Source organism: Moschus berezovskii, chromosome 2 (genome assembly GCF_049115385.1).
Source record: "Moschus berezovskii isolate FMDL1 chromosome 2, NW_MosBer_1.0, whole genome shotgun sequence".
Lineage (NCBI taxonomy): Eukaryota > Metazoa > Chordata > Mammalia > Artiodactyla > Moschidae > Moschus > Moschus berezovskii.
In genome coordinates, this window is record NC_142461.1 from 115,616,316 (window position 1) to 115,638,565 (window position 22,250).

Below are 22,250 nucleotides of genomic sequence, written 5' to 3' on the forward strand. Positions count from 1 at the left end.
AAATCATACTGCAAGAGTTTTTCATAACTGTAAAAAATTAAAACATGAGCACAACAAAGGAACACAAGATAATAGTTGTTCTATTATTAGCATATACCTACTCAAGACCATTGAGACATCCTTACCAATACCTGAAAAGATAAATTCTCTCTCCAAGATATAATTTGTTGGTATCTTTAATGTAAACATGAAAGCTAGCTGAAACACTGAAAATTCCATGTCATGCTGAATTATAAAATCATTGTCCAAGGATTCAGAATATTCTTGTATTTATTCTTTATTGATGAAAACATTTTTAATGGCTTTGAGATTTAGATATCCTGAAGAATATACCAAAATGTGCCAAAGGATAACACTCCCTGATTTTGACCAATACTGGTTCCAACATTAATGCGTCCTCACATTGAACTCTCATGCTTTACTCATAGAGTTGATCTGCCACTGAAAAATAGAGGGCTTATGATTTCCAAACTTCACATGAACTCTATTTTTATAAAAAAGGTCATTTATGCTGATTTAGAAATAGAGTTGCCATATGGATGAATAATTGTATTTATTGTCCAGTTAGTGTATTTTCTTTCTACTTGGAAAACTAAATTATGAGAAGGTTGTTTGATGAATACAGAACCTCTACACACAGTGAACACTCAGTGATTGGTAAGGAATTATTTCTATAGCCCCCTTCAACACTTATGAAGACAAATTGTCAAATCAACCTTGATAAAATGAAAGTCTCATCCAGTCACTAACAAGCTTCTTTCTCTTGTTCCCATTGACCCTGTGTCAACCCATAACCTCTGTTTTCTGTCTAGTCAAACTACCTTCAAAGCAAGTTTCACATGTTTTTAATGAAAAATCATCTCCTACTGGGGTGTCCCCGGTGGTGCTAGTAGTAAAGAACCTGCCTGCCAGTGCGGGAGCCATAAGAGGCATGGGTTCAATTCCTGGGTTGGGAAGATCCCCTGGAGGAGGGTGTGGCAACCAAGTCCAGTATTCTTGCCTGAAGAATCCCATGGAAAGAGGGGTAAGAATACTGGAGTGGGTAGCCATTCCCTTTTCCAGGGGATCTTCCTGGCCTAGGGCTCAAACCCAGGTCTCCTGAATTGCAGGCAGACTCTTTACTGTCTGAGCCTATTTTATCATAACTGTTCATCCAACCGATTGAAATTTAGTCGTGTTGCAGTCTGCCAGAGGGGATGTTATGCAGAAAAAAGAAATCTGTTTGACTTTAAGGAAGAAAGCTTTTACTTAAATAAATATGGCATGTCCCCTCTTTAATCATCCCCCTCTACTGTCAGTCATGTTGGCTTGCTAGTAAGCACTTCTGCTGCCAGTTCAACACCATTTCTTTAAAAAATTTTTCAGAAACCTTCAATATAAATTCTTAATCTATCAAGAAAACTGCCAAAGACACTGTTTTATTAGTATCCTATGCTTGTTGAACACATGCACATCTTTATGATAAAACCTATTTTATGAGACTTTTATAAATGTGAAATTTTATGCAATTTTGTTTTTGACTTTTGTATAGGCAGAAATACTCAGCGTCCTCAGTCACAGAAACATCATCCAGTTTTATGGAGTAATTCTCGAACCTCCCAACTATGGTATTGTCACAGGTAGGACCTCTATCTGACTTTTTGCTTTCCCCATTTGCCTAGCTTTAGATTCTCTAATGTGCTCAAATGCTTAATATTAGGTTCTGTCATGAGTTGTGTGCTACTGTCAGATGTCACTTTTGTTGCTATAAAGCATTAATAAAACTGATTATATCAATATAATTAAGAATGGTGTTTCCACTTCTACCCACGTTTAATTGTGCTAATTATATCTGTGTAAATGCTATTTAAATGCACTTGCAGCTGCAATACCAATATTTAAAGGTGCCGTTTAACTAAAATTTCATTTAATTAGTTGAAATGAGCGATGTTTTTTGTAACTCTGTGACCTTTTACAAATTAAGATTTCTTGAGCTACTCATGTTGTAATTCTTCGCAAGGCATTTTAATCCCATTAGAGCATTCTTTCTTCAAGGTCTCTGACGTGAGAATAATATTTTTCAGCTTTGGTCATCTGGGTTGGTAATGACCTTGATCTAAATTATCGCATAATATGGAAGAGCAATTTATAACTGATGGAAATACCCTTTCCAAAATGGAGGACACAGAAAATTTTGCGATATAAAAATACGGAAAGGCACCTATTTATATTACTTTGTACTCATCGTTGTATAGTCCAATAAACAGCTGCAGGTCTATGATAAGTATAGTGTTCAATTTTATAGTACATAACTTTGACCCAAGTTCTTTATCATGGCAGTTCTTTGACCAAAATAAAACAAACAAGAAAACCTTAAAAGATCAACCAGCCTTCTTTTCTTCTGCTGTAGTGGCAAGATCTTGGGTTGTCTTTATATATTGTCTTAAAATAACAACAAAATACCCTCAATAAAAAGGACTGGATTAGGTGCTTCCTTATAAATTATGTTATCTAATACTTAGAATAACCTATTTCACGTAAGAAACTGAAACTCTAACTTAAGTACTTTTCCAAGATTACCCAACTAATGGTAGAACCACAGTGGTGTAAATTTCTCAATCGATTTTATACAAAATCTCCTCTTCTTATACGTAAGCTAGGTTCTGGAAGGCTATGAGCACACTTTAGATCTAATAGATGTGGAAGATTGAATGTACTGCTCCGTTTTATGTAAGAGACTTGAGTATCCTCAACCAACCCCTGCAGATAACTGAGGGATGATAGTACCTATGCAACTGAGTCAAGTGTGGAAGGTCAAATGGGTTGGGAGTGACAGCACTCGCCTTGCCTCTTGAAAGAACACTAGTACGGCAGACTGGTAAGTAAGTAAGGCAGGCATGAAAACCTTGATCACCCAACCCAGCTAGCTTCCTCTCTTTAGAACCTCATTGTCTTTCTCAGATGTTGGAGTCCTGACGGGGAAACCTTGAATAGCTTGAAAATATTCCATCTTGAGTGTACTTGTTAATAAAAAAGATTGTTGCATCAGGTAGCTGTTGTCACTCATACTGAGGACTTGAAAGAATAATTTATCAGGGTGATGGAATGGAATGGACACTGGAATAGGAATTGAGAGATGAAATCTTGTCTTGATTCTGCCAAAGCTCCATAGATGAGTCCCTCATAATCTATGTCTCAGTTTTCTCTTCGTGAATAAAGGGACTAGAATTGATTATTTCTGGGTGAGAGTATGTATATGTGCACCTGTGCATGTGTGTTTGCTGAAACTTCTCATCACAGAAACAATTTTCTAAAACCTGCTTATAAGACTTAGAACAGAGTCCAAGAGATAGCTGTCATTTTATTTCCCTTGGAAGGGAAGTGGACACTTTTTCCCAGATGTACAAAATAATGGGATAACTAGAATCTCCAAAGTCAAAAGAAAAGGTGCAATAGAGGATCATCTTTTCTTTGATTTTTGGAAACATCTTAATTCTGTACTACTGATCGAGCAATAAGCATGAACTGGAGTAACTATAGTAATTTCAAACAAACTTAAGAAATATTACTAGAAATAAATTGGGTAATTCATAATGATAAAAAGGATCAATACATCAGGAAGATATAGCAATTGTAAATGTATACACAGTTAACAATAGGCCCTCAAAGTACATGAAGCAAAAACTGACTGTAAAAGAGAACCAGTCAGTTCAACAAAGGGGTTTCAGTATCCCCATTCTCAGTAATTGATAGAACAACTAGACAGAAAATCAGCAAGGATATAGAAGACTTGACAAACACTCTCAGCCAGCTCTCCACACCACCCAACAAAGAATGCATATTCTTCTCAAGGGCATATTCTTTAGTTAAATCATGAAATAAATCTTAATACATCAAAAAAAATTGAATAAAATGGAAGACCAGTTCAAGTTCAATGCATGAAGCAAGGCACCCAATGCCAGTACTCTGTGACAATCTGGGGGGGATGGGGTGGAGAGGGAGGTGGGAGGCAGGTTCATAATGGGGAAGACACCTGTATACCTATGGCCGATTCATGTTAATGTATGGCAAAAGCCATCACAGTATTGTAAAATAATTATCCTCCAATTAAAATAAAGGACTGAAGAGTTCTTTAATCACAAAAGAATTAAAAAATCAATGCAAGAAAGAAACCTGGAAAATTCCCAAATGTTTGGAAATTACATGACACATTTCTAAAAAGTCAATGAGTCAAGAAACCACAATGGATTTTTAAATATTTTCGACAGAGAGGAAATGAAAATGAAGCATATCAATATTACAGGTGGAAGACAAAATAATACTTAGGAGGGAATTTATAAGCATATTAAAAAGCAGAGACATTACTTTACCAATAAAGGTCCATCTAGTCAAAGCTATGGTTTTTCCAGTAGTCACATACGGATGTGAGAGTTAGACCATAAAGAAGGCTGAGCACTGAAGAATTGATGCTTTTGAACTGTGGTGTTGGAGAAGACTCTTGAGAGTCCCTCGGACAACAAGGAGATCAAACCAGTACCCTGAAGGAAATCAACCCTAAATATTCATTGGAAGGACTGATGCTGAAACTGAGCCTCCAATACTTTGGCCACCTGATGCGAAGAGCCGACTCATTAGAAAAGACCCTGATGCTAAGGAAGATTGAGAGCAGGAGGCAAAGGGGATGACAGAGGATGAGATGGTTGGATGGCATCATTGACTCAAAGGACATGAGTTTGAGCAAACTCTGGGAAATGATGAAGGCCAGGGAAGCCTGGCGTGCTGTAGTCCATGGAGTTGCAAAGAGTTGGACACAACTGAGCGACTGAACAATAACACATCTATGTTTTATTTAAAAAGAAGGTCTGAAATTGATCATTAAGCTTTAACCTTAACAAACTACAAAAAGAACAAAATAAGCCCAAAGCAAGGCAATGAAAGGAAATAATAAGGATTAGAGCAGAATAGAATAACATAGAAAGCAGAAAAATAATAGAGACAATCCATGAAACTAGAATTTTGGTCTTTGTAAAACTCAGTAAAACTGACAAACCTTTAGCTGGACTGACCAACAAAAAAGAAAATACAAATTAGCAAAATCAGAAATGAAGGAGAAGATAGCATTATGGTCCCTACAGAAATTTGAAAGGATTATAAGGGAATATTATGACCAACTTTATGGCAACAAATTAGATGATTTAGATGCAATTAAAAAAATCCCTAAAAATATAAAAATTTTCAAAACTGACTCAAGAAGGAACAAAAAATCTGACCAAAACAATAAGTAAAGAAATTCTTTACTATAAGTAAAGAAATTTGAATTCATAATTTAAAATATTTCCATAATGAATTTACAAAACCAGGTGATTTCACTGATGAATTCTATAGGAAATATAACACCAGTCCTTTCCACACTATTTCTGAAAATAGAAGGAACACTTACCAGTTCATTCTATACAGCTAGCATTATCCTAATGGCAAAACCAGACAGAACCATAATAAGAAAACTGCAGACCACATCCCTCCTGAATATAGATGCAAAAATCCTTGACAGAAAAAAAAAAATCCTTCACTACATATTAGCAAACTGAATCCACCAATAAAAAGGATTATACACTACAACCAAATGGGATCTATCCCAGAAATGCAAGGTTGATTTAACATCTGAAATCAATTAATGTAAAACATTGTAATAGAATAAAAGACAAAAACAAATTTGATGTTCTACAACACCCATTTATAATAAGAAATCTCAGCAGGCTAAAAATAGAAGGGAATTTTCTCCACCTGATAAATAACATCTAGAAAAGGAGCCATGCAAATATCTATCAGCTCAGTGAATGAAAAAAGTGAATGTGATAGATCAATACAATGAAATACTATTCAGGAATAAAAAGGAATGAAGTACTGGCACATGCTACCACACAAAAGAGTCTTGCAAACATTATATGAAGAAAAAGAAGTCAGACATAAAGGCCATGTATTGTTTCATTCCATTATGTGAATGTCTAGAAAAGGCACATTTGAGAGCGAGAGAGGATAAATCACAGGGCTGGGCTGACAGTGGTGATTAACTGTAAGTGGACAGAAGGGACTTGTTTGCAATCGTGGAAAGGTTAAAATTGGGTTGTAATGGTTATTGCACAAATCTGTAAGTTTCCTAAAAATCAAATTGTACACATGTGGTGGGTGAATTTTATAATATGTAATTTATATCTCAAAACCATTTTTAAAGGAATTTTCTCACTTTCTTGGCCTTTTGTAAAGCTTAAAATTTGAGGACTCATCTAAATCCTGATGCAACAAATATTGATTTGTTTACATTGTCACATAAACCCTCTGACTTATGTGTTTAACCTTATTTATCTCCTAAGAATAACAATTTTTTGAAATACCTTTATTCATGCCTGCCTCTGTTTCAAATACATTCTCGCAATACCTTTGTGTTTCTGAATTCCGTCCAAATTGCTTTTGATTTCATCACCAGCTGAAGATATTATCCCTTCTGTTAGTGGTGTGGTCTTTGACAGATTTCTTTCCAGGATGATATTAATTTTGAGAAACCACAGCATAGAACAGTTTTTTATATATATATATAAGTTTTAATGTATTTTGTTAAATTCTTTAAAACATTTCCTCAGTGAAAACATGCGGTCTTATTTGTGAATTGTGCCTTGGTTTTAATTCTATGCTTATCTTTCCTTTGAAAACAGAATACGCTTCTCTGGGATCACTCTACGATTACATTAACAGTAATAGAAGTGAAGAGATGGACATGGATCATATTATGACCTGGGCCACTGATGTAGCCAAAGGTAACGTTTCGTGTATTCTTACAGCATAGTTGGAGAGATCCTGACATGGTGGCTTAAGTCGGAAGATTGCTTATTCTGTCTTAAGGTGTTTTTTTTCCAGACAAAAGTAGCAAGAATTCTGCAGCATGCTGTGCACATAATATCTTAGGCCATTGCCTTTCCACTGCTGCATTCCTTTTTTCTCTTTCTTTACTTCTTTACCAAAAACCAAGTTTCAACAAAATCAGTGGCTCCAAGGCAGATATTTTTGTCCCATTTTGTGACACTGTAATTGACCAGCTTGCTCAATACATTAAAAGGAATGATCATATTTCTGTTATTGTTCTGTAAGTCTCAGACCGCAGTATCCAGAAAACATGACTTATTGTAGGATTAGTTCTACTTCTTTTGTATACATGACAATATGCTAAAAATAGTAACCACTTGCAAAAAAGTTTTATTTGGCCTTCAATGCAAAAGCACTTCAGATTTTATTTTATATTTAATGTAAACTTGAAAATCAGCCTTGGAAATGGAATATTTTTTAATACACAAAAATCCCTAAACAAGGTGCCTAGTTCTTTTTCCCTCATAAATTCCTTCATAGACAAATGCTCTCTAAAGCAATTTAAACTCCATTTATTTTTATCTTTTTTCCATTTTCCTAACTGAATGTTTCTGAGTTTTATTTATAACTGTCAAAGTTGCTTTGGAAACAACTTAATGTAAATAATGAATGCTGATGGTTATATTTGTATTCTAGCAACCCCTGGAAAGCAAGTGTATCCAAATTTTACTGGGGTAATTAGCTCCTTTGCATTTTGCTGCTCCAATCTCTACAAGTATCTCTTTACAAAGCAAATAAAAGGATATTTAGTACTCAATAAGGAAAGCAACTCATACTTCGCTTTCACTGGAAAGTCACACAGAGACTTCCAAAAGTAATAGTCTTTCCTTTGGGGAATTATCCTATCTGTTTTAAGTTTCATCAACACCTGCCAAATTCTTCAAATAGAGAGAGTGGAAATTAAAAAAAAAAAAGTTTCATGCAAAATGCTGCAGCTTGAGTGATACTTCATTACCTTATAAGAATAATAAGCTCTATGTTTAGGATGGTGTACTTAAGACTTTGGCTGTGTTAATTAACTTAATTGTATATTCATGCATGAGACATCTCAAATCAGTCTTAAAATTTCTCATTCTTCAAGACATTTTCATGGAACATCATAGCCACTTCTCTGCATATCAGGGGCCACCTGTTTGTAAGCTGGGTAATGTGCTGTTATTGGAAACTGCCTGAAGCATTGTGGAAATACTCTTAGAGAAATGTAAATACATATACAAGCAGTCCTTGACTTACAGCACTTCACCTTACAGACATTTGCATTTAGGGTGCTCAGCCAATTACACCCATCTTATTACTTAATGGCACTTAAGATGGATAGCAAACAAATCAACTGACACCAGTCACTTGGTTTCTTGCTATGCACACTGTTTATCTTCCCTGGCCCCTAGCCTGTAAACCTCATCCCTCCTGATCCCTTCCCCTGCAACAGTCCCTGTCTGTGGGGCAAGTCCTTTGGCTCCAGATCAGCTCAGTCATTCCTGGGGTTTCTCAAGAGTCCTGGCTGTATCAGAAAGAAAAGGAAGAGAAGGAATAGGACTAAACAGCAAACTGGAACTAGAGGTGAAAAACTGGGATGAAGAAGATGGGAGTGTCCAGAACTACACAGTAATAGAAATTACTTTTTGGTGGCTGACGAATTAGTTTGCAAGACAAGTTCTAATGTGTTCAGCCTCAGGTGAGAAGTGTGAAGAGTTGTTTACAACTATACAGGTAGTTCTTAATATTTAAAATGGCCTACAAAAAGAAGAAGAAATCAGTGCTTTCACAATGACTTCAACCCTCTCTGATAAAGCTATGTGTGAAACTTGGAGATGACATAGGAAGCCTTGATTTTTGTTGATTCAGTTTTGAATTCAGCTGTGCCCTTCAGTTTGACCATGATTGAAGCCACTGAAGCAACAAGATGTTGAGAAATCAGAGGATGAATAATTCATTTCAAATAAGAGTTGATTCATGCAGTTTTGAAATAGGCATTGCTTAACATCACTGGAAAGAGAAAACCTTCTCAAAGGCAAAACAGACTCTCTTCTTTCTGGGTGGGAAGAGGGAAGGAGGGCAGACCAGTATATCTGAAACTGCCGCAAGTCAGCCAGCAATGGGTAAAAGGAACAATTAAAGCTAACAAACCTGGATCCAGTCTCCGAATGGTCATCATTGATTCCAAATCTTCCCAAAGTGACATCTGTGAAATCTTTTTTAGGAAACCCTGAATTTTAAAATTGATGGAGATATTTTTCAGGCCTCCTGTTTTCTTGCAGTAAAAATATGGCAGAATTAGAGATAGCACTATCGAAACACACTAAATAGAATTTTATATGACTGTGATTACAACTGTTTACGTACAGTAAATATTCTATAAATGTATACTATGTGTTATACACAGATACCAGCTTGCTCAATACAATATGGTACTTCTTCTCATAATATCTGCAGTGAGGAAGAAAAGTCCCTATATTCAAAGCTTTTGTGCTTGAGTGTTTTTTTAAATTCTTTATTGTCAGCAATGTAGAAATGATGTAGCCCTACCTCTAATAGTAATTAAACAGTTTCTACCTGAAAAATTATTCAGGAATTGGATTCTTAAAGCAAAAGAGAAATAACTATGAAATTCTGTCATAAAAATTTTTTAAAGTTACCCAAGTTGTAGCTATTGAATTTTCACAGCTTGGAATATGTAGAACTTAATATTAGAAGAAAGATTTCCTTTATTCCAGTTACATCTTATTTAAGATATTTGAATTGCTAATACTTTTGTTGACTCTTCAGCAATAACTAAATGGCAAGAGTTTAAGTTTTTTTAAATTTTTCTTTGTTCTTTCATGATTCTTCAATATATAATAACTAGAAAGTAGAAAATAATAGATTTTTTAAAATTAGCCCTTATAAAACTGAAATTTTCTATATACTGAAAAAAGAGCCAAGGTCTCATTATTAAATTGTGTTCAGCAGGTAGTTCATTAGCCAAAGGAATGGTTTTGATTGAGGTGAGAGGGCTATTTCTTCGATTGTTTAGAAAAGACAAGAAATAGAGAGGAAATGTTTCCGTAGAAAATGTTTTTGTTCTTTATTCTAGATGGACTATATATAAATACAGGGAGGGAACCAAATACTACTAAGGGGGTAACTCTGAAATATGTATCCTTTAAACTATAAGTTTTTACTCAAAATAAGAAAACTACTTGATTTATGTACGTACAACTTACTGAAGTAACTTGATTTTCAATATATTGTAGAGTTTTAGAGTACATTGAAATATAGATTATCTCAAAGTTTTGTCTTTGTAAGAAGAATAAAATACTTTATAACTACTGTGTATTTTTCTATCTGAAGATCACAAAATTCTTTACCAACCATAACTAACGAATTCAACCAGTCTCCCCATCCCTACCCCACCTCCACTCCCAGGGCCTTACCAGAGTGAATACTGGGAAAATAAATGAAGCTGCCCTGGTAACTTCAGACATGCAAATGAAAACTGAAATTTCTGGTCAGAACTGCGGCTGATTTAGAAGGCAGTGAGTAGTGGAATACCTTAGTCACTTAAAAATCTGTTTTATTTTTGTGCAGACTCCAGAAAATCAAGGTGTCCTATTGGATACTATGAGAAGCTAGCTTTATTCACAATCAAATCCCGACTTATATGACATTAAAGCACATACACTTTCCACAGTATTTAAATTTTCCTAGTGTAGGCATGTCCCATCCCTATTTTATCTATCATGGAAGAATAGAGCACATGGATTTAGTTTTTGCTATTAAATCCTTTGTAAAAATATGGAAAGTAATACTGATGTTTAAAATAGAGGTAATACTGATGTAATGTTGAAAATTATATTAACTATATTTCTATTATAATATAATTATATTAATTATATTTCTTTTTGTATGAAAAGGAATGCACTATTTACATATGGAGGCTCCTGTCAAGGTGATTCACAGAGATCTCAAGTCAAGAAATGGTAAAGTAGTCATATGTTTTTATCTCACCTATTTTATTATAAAATACATGCACCTTTGTAAAGAAATAAGCATCATGCTTTCCATATCTTTTGTAACCCACGGTTTGACTCACAGCTAATACCATAAAAATCTTCCCATTATTAATAAATTCAAAATCCTTCCCATTATTTCAAGGGGCTGCATAGTATTCCACTATATAAATAGCACAGAATGTGGACATTTAGGTTTACATTTTTTTCCTCTGATAAAAAAAAATGTTAAGCTTAACAGTTTTCAGCAAAAATTTTCAACACATCCCTAATTATTTATTTTCTAAAAGAGGTATCGCTGGATCCAAGCACATAGTGGTAGCGTATTTCTAGCTTCTATTTTTAAATGACTCTCTGTACTAGCAGTTTTGAGTTTTGTTCTTGTTACTCCTGAATTATTTGGTATAAATTTTTTATGTCACTCATATTACCTGGAGGAGTGCCCAAAGATGATCAGGTTTGGAAAGCTTTTTCTTCTTTCTCTTCTTCTCTGCTTCTTAAAGTTTATTTATGATCCTGTATTTTATAATTTGTAGAGTGAGCACTTTTAAATAACTTGCAGGATTAGATGTTACCTTCAAGTAGGAATGGTAATTGAATGCTTCTTCCATTACGTCACTTGAAAATTAATGGAGAAAGGCAGTGGTGTTATTTAACTAGCCAGCACTGACAGCTTGCATCAGAGTTTGCTACTTAAAAAAAGAAACAAAAAACTTGATATCTATTCATTTACATGCTTTAATTATTTACTTGTTTTCTAAGTGATTCTTCGTGTTTTCTAAGTGTTTCTTCCAAAAACAATTTATTTTTAGAAAAATCTATAAATCATCGCAGTTAAAATGGGTAAATACTAATAGTGTGATCCTTGGAATGGATAGTCATGGTCAGTAGAGAAAGAGAGCTCAGGAGTCTGACCAGCCGCCCAGGACCATGATGCTTGTGGGGGTGGAGACGGGGAAGTTGTTGGTAGCTGCCACTCCTCAGCAGTTCAGGCTGGACCACCACCCCAACCCTGAAGTTGACTCTGGCTCATTGTTCTTGCCCTTTTCTAGGTTTCATCACTTATCCTTTAGCTTTCCTTAGACGTAAGTTTCTTAGAGCTAAAAACTTTTAATATACATGGGTTAACAGGAAGTCGTTGGGCTTCCCAGGTGGCTCAGTGATAAAAAAAAAAAAAAGCAATCTGACTACCGTTACAGGAGACACAAGAGACATGGGTTTGATCCCTGGGTTGAAATGGCAACCCACTCTAGTATTCTTGCCTGGATAATCCCATGGACAGAGGAGCCTGACAGGCTACAGTCCATGGGGTTGCAAAGAGTCAGACACAACTGAGTCACTGAGCATGCATGCACAACAGGAAGTCATTGGGGAATCATCTAGAATCTAGTAGGAAGTATCAGAGTTTATGACTTTGTATATTTTCAATTCTTGCTCAGAATTTCAATCTAAATAAGTGTTTAATGTCTCTCCTTTTAATATAGTTTATCAGTATATCTTAAATATCCCATGAGATAACGGTTGAATTATTCAAACTGTCTTCATGAAACTAACAGTGGAGAACGTTTGCATTTTTGGAAATTATAGTTGTGTAGTTACTTGATGGTAAAACACATACACATTGAAACAATATAGAGCTAACTTTTAACAACTTGGGGAGGCAAGAGAGAACAGTAGGACTTTCATTTTCTAAGTTATATAGTTTTATGATGTTAGATTTTTAAATAAACAGTGATCTTATGAAAAGATAGAAGTATTTTTAAAATAACTGAATATAATGTTAACAATATTTGAAAAATGTATAGCTTATTATATATAGTATTTGATTTAAACAGGCTATTTCTATGTATTGGATCATGAAAATTTTATTTTCCCCACTTGTCAAGGTCATTCAGTTCAGGTCAGTCGCTCAGTCGTGTCTGACTCTTTGCGACCCCATGAATCACAGCACACCAGGCCTCCCTGTCCATCACCAACTCCCGGAGTTCACTCAAACTCATGTCCATCAAGTCGGTGATGCCATCCAGCCATCTCATTCTCTGTCGTCCCCTTCTCCTCCTTAATAACACCTAAGAAGTACTGATAATATACCGTGTTCAAGGCATTGTGTGGCTTACAAAGGAAATGCTAGAAACATTCCTTTAGGATTCTGTCCTTGACCTTCTCCCTCTTACATTTTACTCACCCACTCCCATAAAAGATCCTATGTATCTGCTTATTGAACATATTCACATAGGTATTTTGTATGACCCTAAAATGTGTTGTGTCCAAGTTGATCTTTTCATCTTCTCCCTATCCCCTAACAAATTATCCCTGCATTCCCTTTGTCAGTGAATGACAATACCAATTGCCTAATCCATAATCAAATTTTAAAAAAGGAGTTACAGTTTGATTGCCGAGTTCCTGTTATAACCATTATGCCATATTGCCTCTATTTTATTTCCTCTTTGAGTCCTCTTCCTCCCCCATAGCCAATTATCCAAGCCCAGTTGATTCTGCTTCCAACCTGTTTCTTGACTTGGTTCGCTTCTCTCCTGTCCTTTTCACAGATTTTGTGCAGGCATCATCATCTCTCTTGGACTTCAACCCTGCCTGCACAGTGATCTCCTTCCTCGTGTTCTGTCCCTCTGGGCACATTTGACCATTTCATTCCTCTGCTTAAAATTGTTCACTGGCTTTCCATTTCTCACAAAGGCTCTTCCGGACCTGGCCCGTACTTTCCAAAACCGCATACCTCTTCCTCTGCTCCTGACCTTTTTCACAAGCTCACTCTTCTGCTTGGAAATCTGCTTTCCTCCCCCATTTCTCCTCTTTCTGGTTAGCTCTAACTTGTTCTTCAGGTCTCAGCATAGCATCATTTCTTCCAGGGAACTTCTACCTCCTTACAATTTGACTTCTTAGACTGCTGTTTGGTCCTATGGCAATCTCCATACCTCTCATCACAGAACTTATCCCACTTTATTATAGTTGTTTGCTTAACTCTGTTTACCACTAGACTGTAAGCTCCACCAGAGCAGAGACAATGCCAGTCTTGCTCACCTTCCTCTGCTAGAACATAGTAAATGACTTTGCCCACAGCATATGTTCAACAAATATTTGTTAAATGAATGAATGTATAATGTAAATAGATGAGCATTATCTCCGCCTTCAAGAAAATTACTCTTCAGCCAGAGGGAAAAATCGTATTTACCATGAAGCAATAATGCTAATGACTTGCTCAGTAGAATGTTGACAGCCTAGTGTCAGAATCCAAGTGAAATTTTGGTTCCCTCGACTGCAACTGATCTATGCCTTTTTAACTAGACAGTGCTACATTTAATTTAAGACAGGGTCTTAAGCCCTTTTAATCAGTACCTCATAAAATTAGTTTTGTATTTTTATTTTAATGTCAGCTCCTTTTTGTAAAATCTTCAGTGTGGTAAATACTTTGATTTTACCGTTCAGAATGCCACATGGAAGATAAAAATAGAAGTTTATGATTTTTTTCAGTATAACTCAGACTGGATGATTTTCATAATTTATCTTTTTTTCCCTTTTAGTTGTTATAGCTGCTGATGGGGTGTTGAAGGTAGGACTATTAATTTTTTAATTTTAAGAAATTTGGTTAGTTTCAGATGTAGGTTTTATGACTGATGATTGTTTTATTAGTCAGTAAAAAGAAAATTGATACTCCTTTCTCTTTTCTCAGATATGTGATTTTGGCGCTTCGCGGTTCCACAACCACACAACACATATGTCCTTGGTTGGAACCTTCCCGTGGATGGCTCCTGAAGTTATCCAAAGTCTCCCTGTGTCTGAAACTTGTGACACATATTCCTATGGTGTGGTGAGTTCATTTCTCATTTTTTGTTGCTAAAGGGCATTAAAAAGCAAACAATGTACAGAAGCAGGATGTAACAGTTTAACATAGCTTTAAAGCAATGGTACTGTTCCTGGTAGAACATCCAGAGCAGTGGCAACAGAGAATATTTTCTATTACAAGGTTTACTCTGATCATTTCTGAGTTATTTCGTCCTATGTTGAGAAGAAACCAGTACCATTTGCAAGAAGCAAATTAGATGGCTCCTCAAATAGTATTAGATCTGATGCCCTTCTGCTTTCCTGGGTGGACATATGACTGTAGCATATCTCTATAAGTCAGTGGAAATGTAGATCCTTTAGAATGGGACTTCACTGTAGTGTGTCCCATTCTAAAACCACCCATAGATATGCTAAATGAGTTAATTAACAGGAAAATTTTGAGTGTCAGCCATTAAAGTGATGAGTGAGTTTCCGGAGAATGCAGAAGAAAATGCACTTATTTGGTACATGGCCTTGCCCATGTCTGCTGCAGGTCTCATAGAGTGGCTGTCTGAAACCTGAATCTAAGGTGCCACAGGAGAAGACTGGCCGAGCCACTGAGTTATAAGAATAGAATACTGTGGGGGTTGGGGGTGGGAGGCTCAAGGAATAGAGGCCACAGGAACCAATCAGTGAAGAAGCAGGAGGAGTAGTTGCTAGAGGAGGAGATCATTCTTGAGAAATAAGTTGTATCTGAAGTCAAGTGGGCCTTAGAAAGCATCACTATGAACAAAGCTAGTGGAGGTGATAGAATTCCAGTTGAGCTATTTCAAATCTTGAAAGATGATGCTGTGAAAGTGCTGCACTCAATATGCCAGCAAATTTGGAAAACTCAGCAGTGGCCACAGGACTGGAAAAGGTCAGTCTTCATTCCAATCCCAAAGAAAGGCAATGCCAAAGAATGCTCAAACTACCACACAATTGCACTCATTTCACACGCTAGTAAAGTCATACTCAAAATTCTCCAAGCCAGGCTTGAGCAATACGTGAACCGTGAACTCCTAGATGTTCAAGCAGGTTTTAGAAAAGGCAGAGGCACCAGAGATCAAATTGCCAACATCTGATGGATCATGGAGAAAGCAAGAGAGTTCCAGAAAAACATCTATTTCTGCTTCATTGACTATGCCAAAGCCTTTGACTGTGTGGATCACAATAAACTGTGGAGCATTCTGAAAGAGATGGGAATACCAGACCACCAGACCTGCCTCTTGAGAAACCTGTATGCAGGTCAGGAAGCAACAGTCAGAACTGTACACGGAACAACAGACTGGTTCCAAATAGGAAAAGGAGTACGTCAAGGCTGTATATTGTCACCTTGCTTATTTAACTTATATGCAGAGTACATCATGAGGAACGCTGGGCTGGAAGAAGCACAAGCTGGAATCAAGATTGCTGGGAGAAATATCAATAACCTCAGATATGCAGATGACACTACCCTTATGGCAGAAAGTGAAGAGGAACTCAAAAGCCTCTTGATGAAAGTGAAAGAGGAGAGTGAAAAGGTTGGCTTGAAGCTCAACATTCAGAACACTAAGATGATGGCATCTGGTCCCATCACTTCATGGGAAATAGATGGAAAAACAGTGGAAACAGTGTCAGACTTTATTTTTTTGGGCTCCAAAATCACTGCAGATGCTGATTGCAGCCAGGAAATTAAAAGACTCTTACTCCTTGGAAGGAAAGTTATGACCAACCTTGATAGTATATTAAAAAGCAGAGACATTACTTTGCCAACCAAGGTCCATATAGTCAAGGCTATGGTTTTTCCTGTGGTCACGTATGGATGTGAGAGTTGGACTGTGAAGAAAGCTGATCGCCGAAGAATTGATGCTTTTGAACTGTGGTGCTGGAGAAGACTCTTGAGAGTCCCTTGTACTGCAAGGAGATCCAACCAGTCCATTCTAAAGGAGATCAATCCTGGGTTTTCATTGGAAGGACTGATGCTAAAGCTGAAACTCCAATACTTTGGCCACCTCATGCGATGAGTTGACTCACTGGAAAAGACTGATGCTGGGAAAGGTTGGGGGCGGGAGGAGAAGGGGACGATGGAGAATGAGATGGCTGGATGGCATCACCGACTCGATGGAGGTGAGTTTGAGTGTGCTCCGGAAGTTGGTGATGGACAGGGAGGCCTAGCGTGCTGTGATTCATGGGGTCGCTGAGAGTCGGACATGACTGAGTGACTGAACTGAACTGAACTGAATTAGCCGAGAGGAAGAAGTGGGACAGCAGGGGAATAGAGGGGTGGGAGGGGAGAGTGTGCAGGGCAGCTCTTTGTGGAGGAAGGAATTCACTGGAGCTTTTTTTTTTGAGAATAAGTTTTTTATCCCTAAAAACACTGTGTATATACATCCTTTACAAAAAGCCCAAACAAAATAGCATTTGGAAGGAATTCCCAGGCAGTTCAGTGGTTAAGATTCTGCACTCGCAGTGCAAGGGGCACAACTTCCATCCCTGGTCATGGAACTAAGATCCCACATGCCTGTCGCAGCCAGCAAGGCTTAAAAAAAAAAAGAAAAATAGTATTTGGAACCCCAGTCTTCAACTCTCATCTCTCGATCATTATGCCTCTCTATATTGTTATTTCTTTGAAGGACATTTTCATAGTAATGGGGGAGAAAGCTGTCTAACTGTAGACCAGATCAACATGCCTCTTCCTCCTGACTTTCTGTGTTTTCAGCTGATTGGCACAGGAGGACACCAACTCTGTGAAACCCATCCCTGTCTCTTTAGAGTCAGTCAGGCTCTCGGTACTTCTTGCTGGCCTCAGTAAGTTCTGGGCTGGTTTCAGTTCACTAGATTTTTCTGTCATACTACATCTTATGTATACCAAATGTATATAATATCAATTTTATTGGCTATTGAAAAAAATCATGTCATAAATGAAATCCATGTTTTTGGTGAAAGGCTGGAATCGTACAGTTTGAAAGACAGTAGTAGCATTAGGCTAAATATCTAATTTTCCTTAATTCTGTGTGTCTCTAAGAATGAAGGCTATGTCCCCTGCTTTGGCTAGCAGATTTTTAACCAATGAATGAACCACCAGGGAAGCCGAGAATGTAGTAACTTTTGACATACGGGACCAGCTTTAGAATATATTTCTTTATGAAGGCTATAACTTCTTTAAAAAATTAATATCCTTTTACTTTTAAAGTATTATCGTTTCATATTGAGGTATAGTTATAACCTATTTTAGACAGTGATCAAATAGTTCTTATCAAAAGAAGGGGAAAAACCCAGAAGTTCCTGAAGAAATATATTCTAAAGCTGGTCCCGTATGTCAAAAGTTACTACATTCTCGGCTTCCCTGGTGGTTCATTCATTGGTTAAAAATCTGCTAGCCAAAGCAGGGGACACAGGTTCAGTCCTTGCTCTGGGAAGATTCCACATACAACTAATTCTATGGGGACCTAAGCTCATACATCACAACTACTCAGCCCACACACAGCAACTACTGAAGCCTGAGCACCCAGAGTCCAGGCTCTACAACAAGGGAAGCCTGTGCTCAGCAAAAAAGACCCAGCTCAGCCAAAACAAGTAAATAAATATATGTTTTAAATTGCTACATTCTAACCATCCTGCAAACCAACTGCTGGGGAGTATGAAAATGGAGAAATTTGTTGCAATTTAAGACTTTTTTGTGAGATTATTTCCTCCTAATGAAGTTACAGGGAGGCCTGGCGTGCTGTGATTCATGGGGTCGCGGAGAGTCGGACACAACTGAGCGACTGAACTGAACTGAACTGAGTGAAGTTATATTCCTTCAGTTTAAAGTAAAAACCTATTTAATGTGTCAGGCACTGTGCTAGACACCAACTTCAGTTCAGTTCAGTTGCTCAGTCGTGTCCGACTCTCCGCGACCCCATGAATCACAGCACGCCAGGCCTCCCTGTCCATCACCAACTCCCGGAGTTCACTCAAACTCACGTCCATCGAGTCGGTGATGCCATCAAGCCATCTCATCCTCTGTCGTCCCCTTCTCCTCCTGCCCCCAATCCCTCCCAGCATCAGAGTCTTTTCCAGTGAGTCAGCTCTTTGCATGAGGTGGCCAAAGTATTGGAGTTTCAGCTTTAGCATCAGTCCTTCCAATGAACACCCAGCTTAGGGCAATTTAAATTTTACTTTGCCTGCTTCTTGGGTCCAGCGTTTCATTTTATGCTGTGGAATCAGGAGCCAGCAAACTTTGTCTATAAAGGACCAGATAGTAAGGGCCACTTACAGTGTCTCTGTTGTATGTTCTTTTGTTTTATACAACCATTTATTTATTAATTTGTATTATTATTATTATTTTTTTACTTTACAATATTGTATTGGTTTTGCCATACATTGACATAAATACTATACAACCATTTAAACCTGTTAAAAGCACTCTGCTATCTGTAGGGACCATAGTTCTCACTCTTTCCCCTTGCCTATGGATGTAAACATGTATAAATATATTTAGATGGTTAGAGTTTTTAAGTTACATTGCACATTTATATGAATTAGAAGACTTTTAAGGCTCATTTTAACACTCTACAAGTTCTCATGCAGTGCTTTTACTTTTAAAAGTCTTCCCACGTCTTGGAATTTCCCTCCCTCTGAAATCTTTGACTGGAAAGACACAACTGTGAGTTCTGTATAGAGTGAACTTTGGGTTTCAGTATTATCTCATTTGTGAAAACACAGTTCACACTGCCTTTTCCTAAAGCTTTACAATTGCCCAGGACTTTGTTTAAATGTACCCACCTGGTTTTCCTTAACTGAAATGGAGTTTTGGTTCCAGTGACCAGGAACAAATTCCTTTCCACATAGAAATTATAAAAGATGCGAAGAGATGACTTTGTGTAGCTTAGGGTCTTCGCTGTATCTTTTTATAATCCATTTCACTCATTCCACATTAAACGCCCCCCACCACCATATTAAATGTAGTTTAAATCAAGACTTCTGAACCTGCAAATGTTCGACTTATTTTATTAAAAAGCTTTCCCTTCAAGGAACTGCTCACCACTACTCAGTAGATGGGCCTTGAACTTATCTTTTTATGAATTAGGTTTTCAATCTACTTATTTACTGATTCTGCTTTTGTTATGAGAGATTGAGAAGTGAAAGTGTTAGTTGCTCGTTCGTGTCCGACTCTTTGCGACCCCATGGACTGCAGCCTGTCAGGCTCCTCAGTCCATGGGATTCTCCAGGCCAGAATACTGGAGTGGGTTGCCATTTCCTTGTCCAGGGGATCTTCCTGATCCAGGGATCAAACCCGGGTCTCTTGCATTGCAGGCTGATTTGTTACTGTCTGAGCTACCAGGGAAGCCTTGAGAGATTATCAAATGCTTAACAACTCTTTCTATCAAGTAATCAATCTTCCAGCAAACCTTAGAGCCAGTCACTGAACCTTTCCAGGGTTGCTCTGTATTTTCAGAGCTGGTGTTGCTCTTCAGAACTTGTTTGCTTCAGTCACATGCTTTTGAACATCATTTCTATATTCCTGTTAGAGTCTTCTTTTAACTGGGTGGGGCGGGGGAGGGTAAGCCTTTTCAGTAAATCTGTTAGTTTTAAAATAGCGGCTGCTCTTTTACTATCTGAAAGAGAGAGGTTTACTCAGAGTGCTGGTTATGCTTACCCCGTGGCTGCATCAGCCAAATTCCATTCAGAAAAGTACACATATGCTAATGTAGTTATAAACAACAAATCAGGATTTTATTTAATCATGACTCCTTCCCGTTTTACTCTCAATAACGTTAGTGAAAGGAAAAGTACAGAGCGTGCTTTACAGATCCTATTTGTTTAAACAATCACAAATTTTTTTTAAAGTCGAGAAAGCATCACATGCCCAAGGTAGTAGGCCAGGAGAGGATAGTTGTTAAGGTAGGGACCATGTAAGTTTTAGAAGTTTATACTCCATAAACTTTGAAAATGATATTTATCTAAGGAAGCAATGCAGATATTGAGTTTTTCATGTCCTTTCAAAACAGGTGAGTAAGCAGGACTTCTTTGTCAATAGATATATTTGCTTGCATAAGACATCCCATAGTTCATTAGAAGTCTGTTCCATTCATTGAACTCCCCTACTCACATAGCAGTCACATGAAATGAATAAGACCATAAAAAACAGTTGTCATTTTTGAAACCCACCCATAAAACCCCAATGTATTTTTGCTTTTTATTTTTCTTTCTCAGACTTGCTGTAAGAATTTAGCCCTTCATAGTCCCTGACCCTCTGCAGCTTAATTAACCTTTGTCTCTTCTTAACACATTGTGAGACTAGCCAGCCTTATACAACCTTAAAATAAACATGCTGGTGAAATGCCAGAAATGGATCTTGTGATCCTTGCTTCTACGCTGGTAAACTTCACTAGGCAGGCCATTGTTTGTATTTTATAAGGAAGTAGATTTTTTTCTGTCCTCTTCTGATGACTTCTCTTGAAGGAGTGTTTAGGATATTATCCACAAAAAAGAAAAGAGTTAGGAAAGCCAGAATCATTGAAGAATAAGCGTTCTGAGAACCCAAGGCCTAACCACTCTTTAAAAACAAAGCTCTCCTAATGGCAATGCAGAAAGGATTACCTGCTCCAAAGCTTCTCAGCCAAAACCAGTTTTGAAAATAGAACAGCTTCAGAGTGAGCATCACTGCTTCACTTGTCTGTGAGCCCTGTTCCAGAACCACCCAGCTCAGGTAATGGTTTTCCATTGTTTGTAAAAGAAAAGGCAGGAAAAGTACACAGCCTTGTCCAAGTTTCTCTTCTGTAAGCTGAAAATAGAAATTTTCCTTGCAAGCACAGTTTAAATGTAGGGATGTCTCAATATAACATGAGTTGGAAAATATTTTTAAGGTGAAAGATCACAATAATGTTTGGCCTGCATCCCCATAACTGATATTTTCAGGCATAGTTTAATATATTTTTAGACCTCCAAGTGACTTCCTCAACTAAGTTACTTTTTTTGTGCCAAATGTGATTTTGCTCAGTAGAAAAAGCTGTTGTCCTATTTCACATCACCTACTTTTTGATACATTTCTGAAGCTGGCAAATAAATAATAGGGAAACACAAGATGTGCTGACCCTGGAATTAAACTCAAGATCTCATTTGGGCTTCAGGATCCAGCAGTTCAGGATGCCACTCTTGCCAGTTTCACATCCATTAGGTGGCTACTCCCTGTGGTAGGTCTTTAGAGACACAGGAGGGAATAGAATGAAACTATCTTATTTTTTCCAGGGTTGGAACCCTTCAGTTCAGTTCAGTTCAGTTCAGTTGCTCAGTCGTGTCCGACTCTCCGCGACCCCATGAATCACAGCACGCAAGGCCTCCCTGTCCATCACCAACTCCCGGAGTTCACTCAAACTCATGTCCATCGAGTCGGAGATGCCATCCAGCCATCTCATTCTCTGTCGTCCTCTTCTCCTCCTGCCCCCAATCCCTCCCAGCATCAGAGTCTTTTCCAGTCCTTAGGGAAATATAACTCTGATCCTATTAGATTTTTGGACACTTTCCAGTGGAATATTTTGGGATAAAGAATGGCATAAATCTTTTTCTGGTGTCATTCCC

At 37.5% G+C, this 22,250-nt stretch overlaps 1 protein-coding gene across 2 annotated transcripts in view; it reads left to right on the top strand.

Moving 5' to 3' along the window:
• The window catches only part of MAP3K20 (mitogen-activated protein kinase kinase kinase 20), a 181,043-nt gene that overhangs the window by 81,392 nt on the left and 77,401 nt on the right, over window positions 1-22,250 (top strand). For both annotated transcript variants that reach the window (XM_055398401.2, XM_055398400.2), the window contains exons 3-7: window positions 1,532-1,619; window positions 6,690-6,791; window positions 10,791-10,856; window positions 14,426-14,454; window positions 14,575-14,712. In XM_055398401.2, coding sequence (XP_055254376.1) covers window positions 1,532-1,619; window positions 6,690-6,791; window positions 10,791-10,856; window positions 14,426-14,454; window positions 14,575-14,712 — 423 coding nt within the window. The remainder of the gene's footprint in view (window positions 1-1,531; window positions 1,620-6,689; window positions 6,792-10,790; window positions 10,857-14,425; window positions 14,455-14,574; window positions 14,713-22,250) is intronic.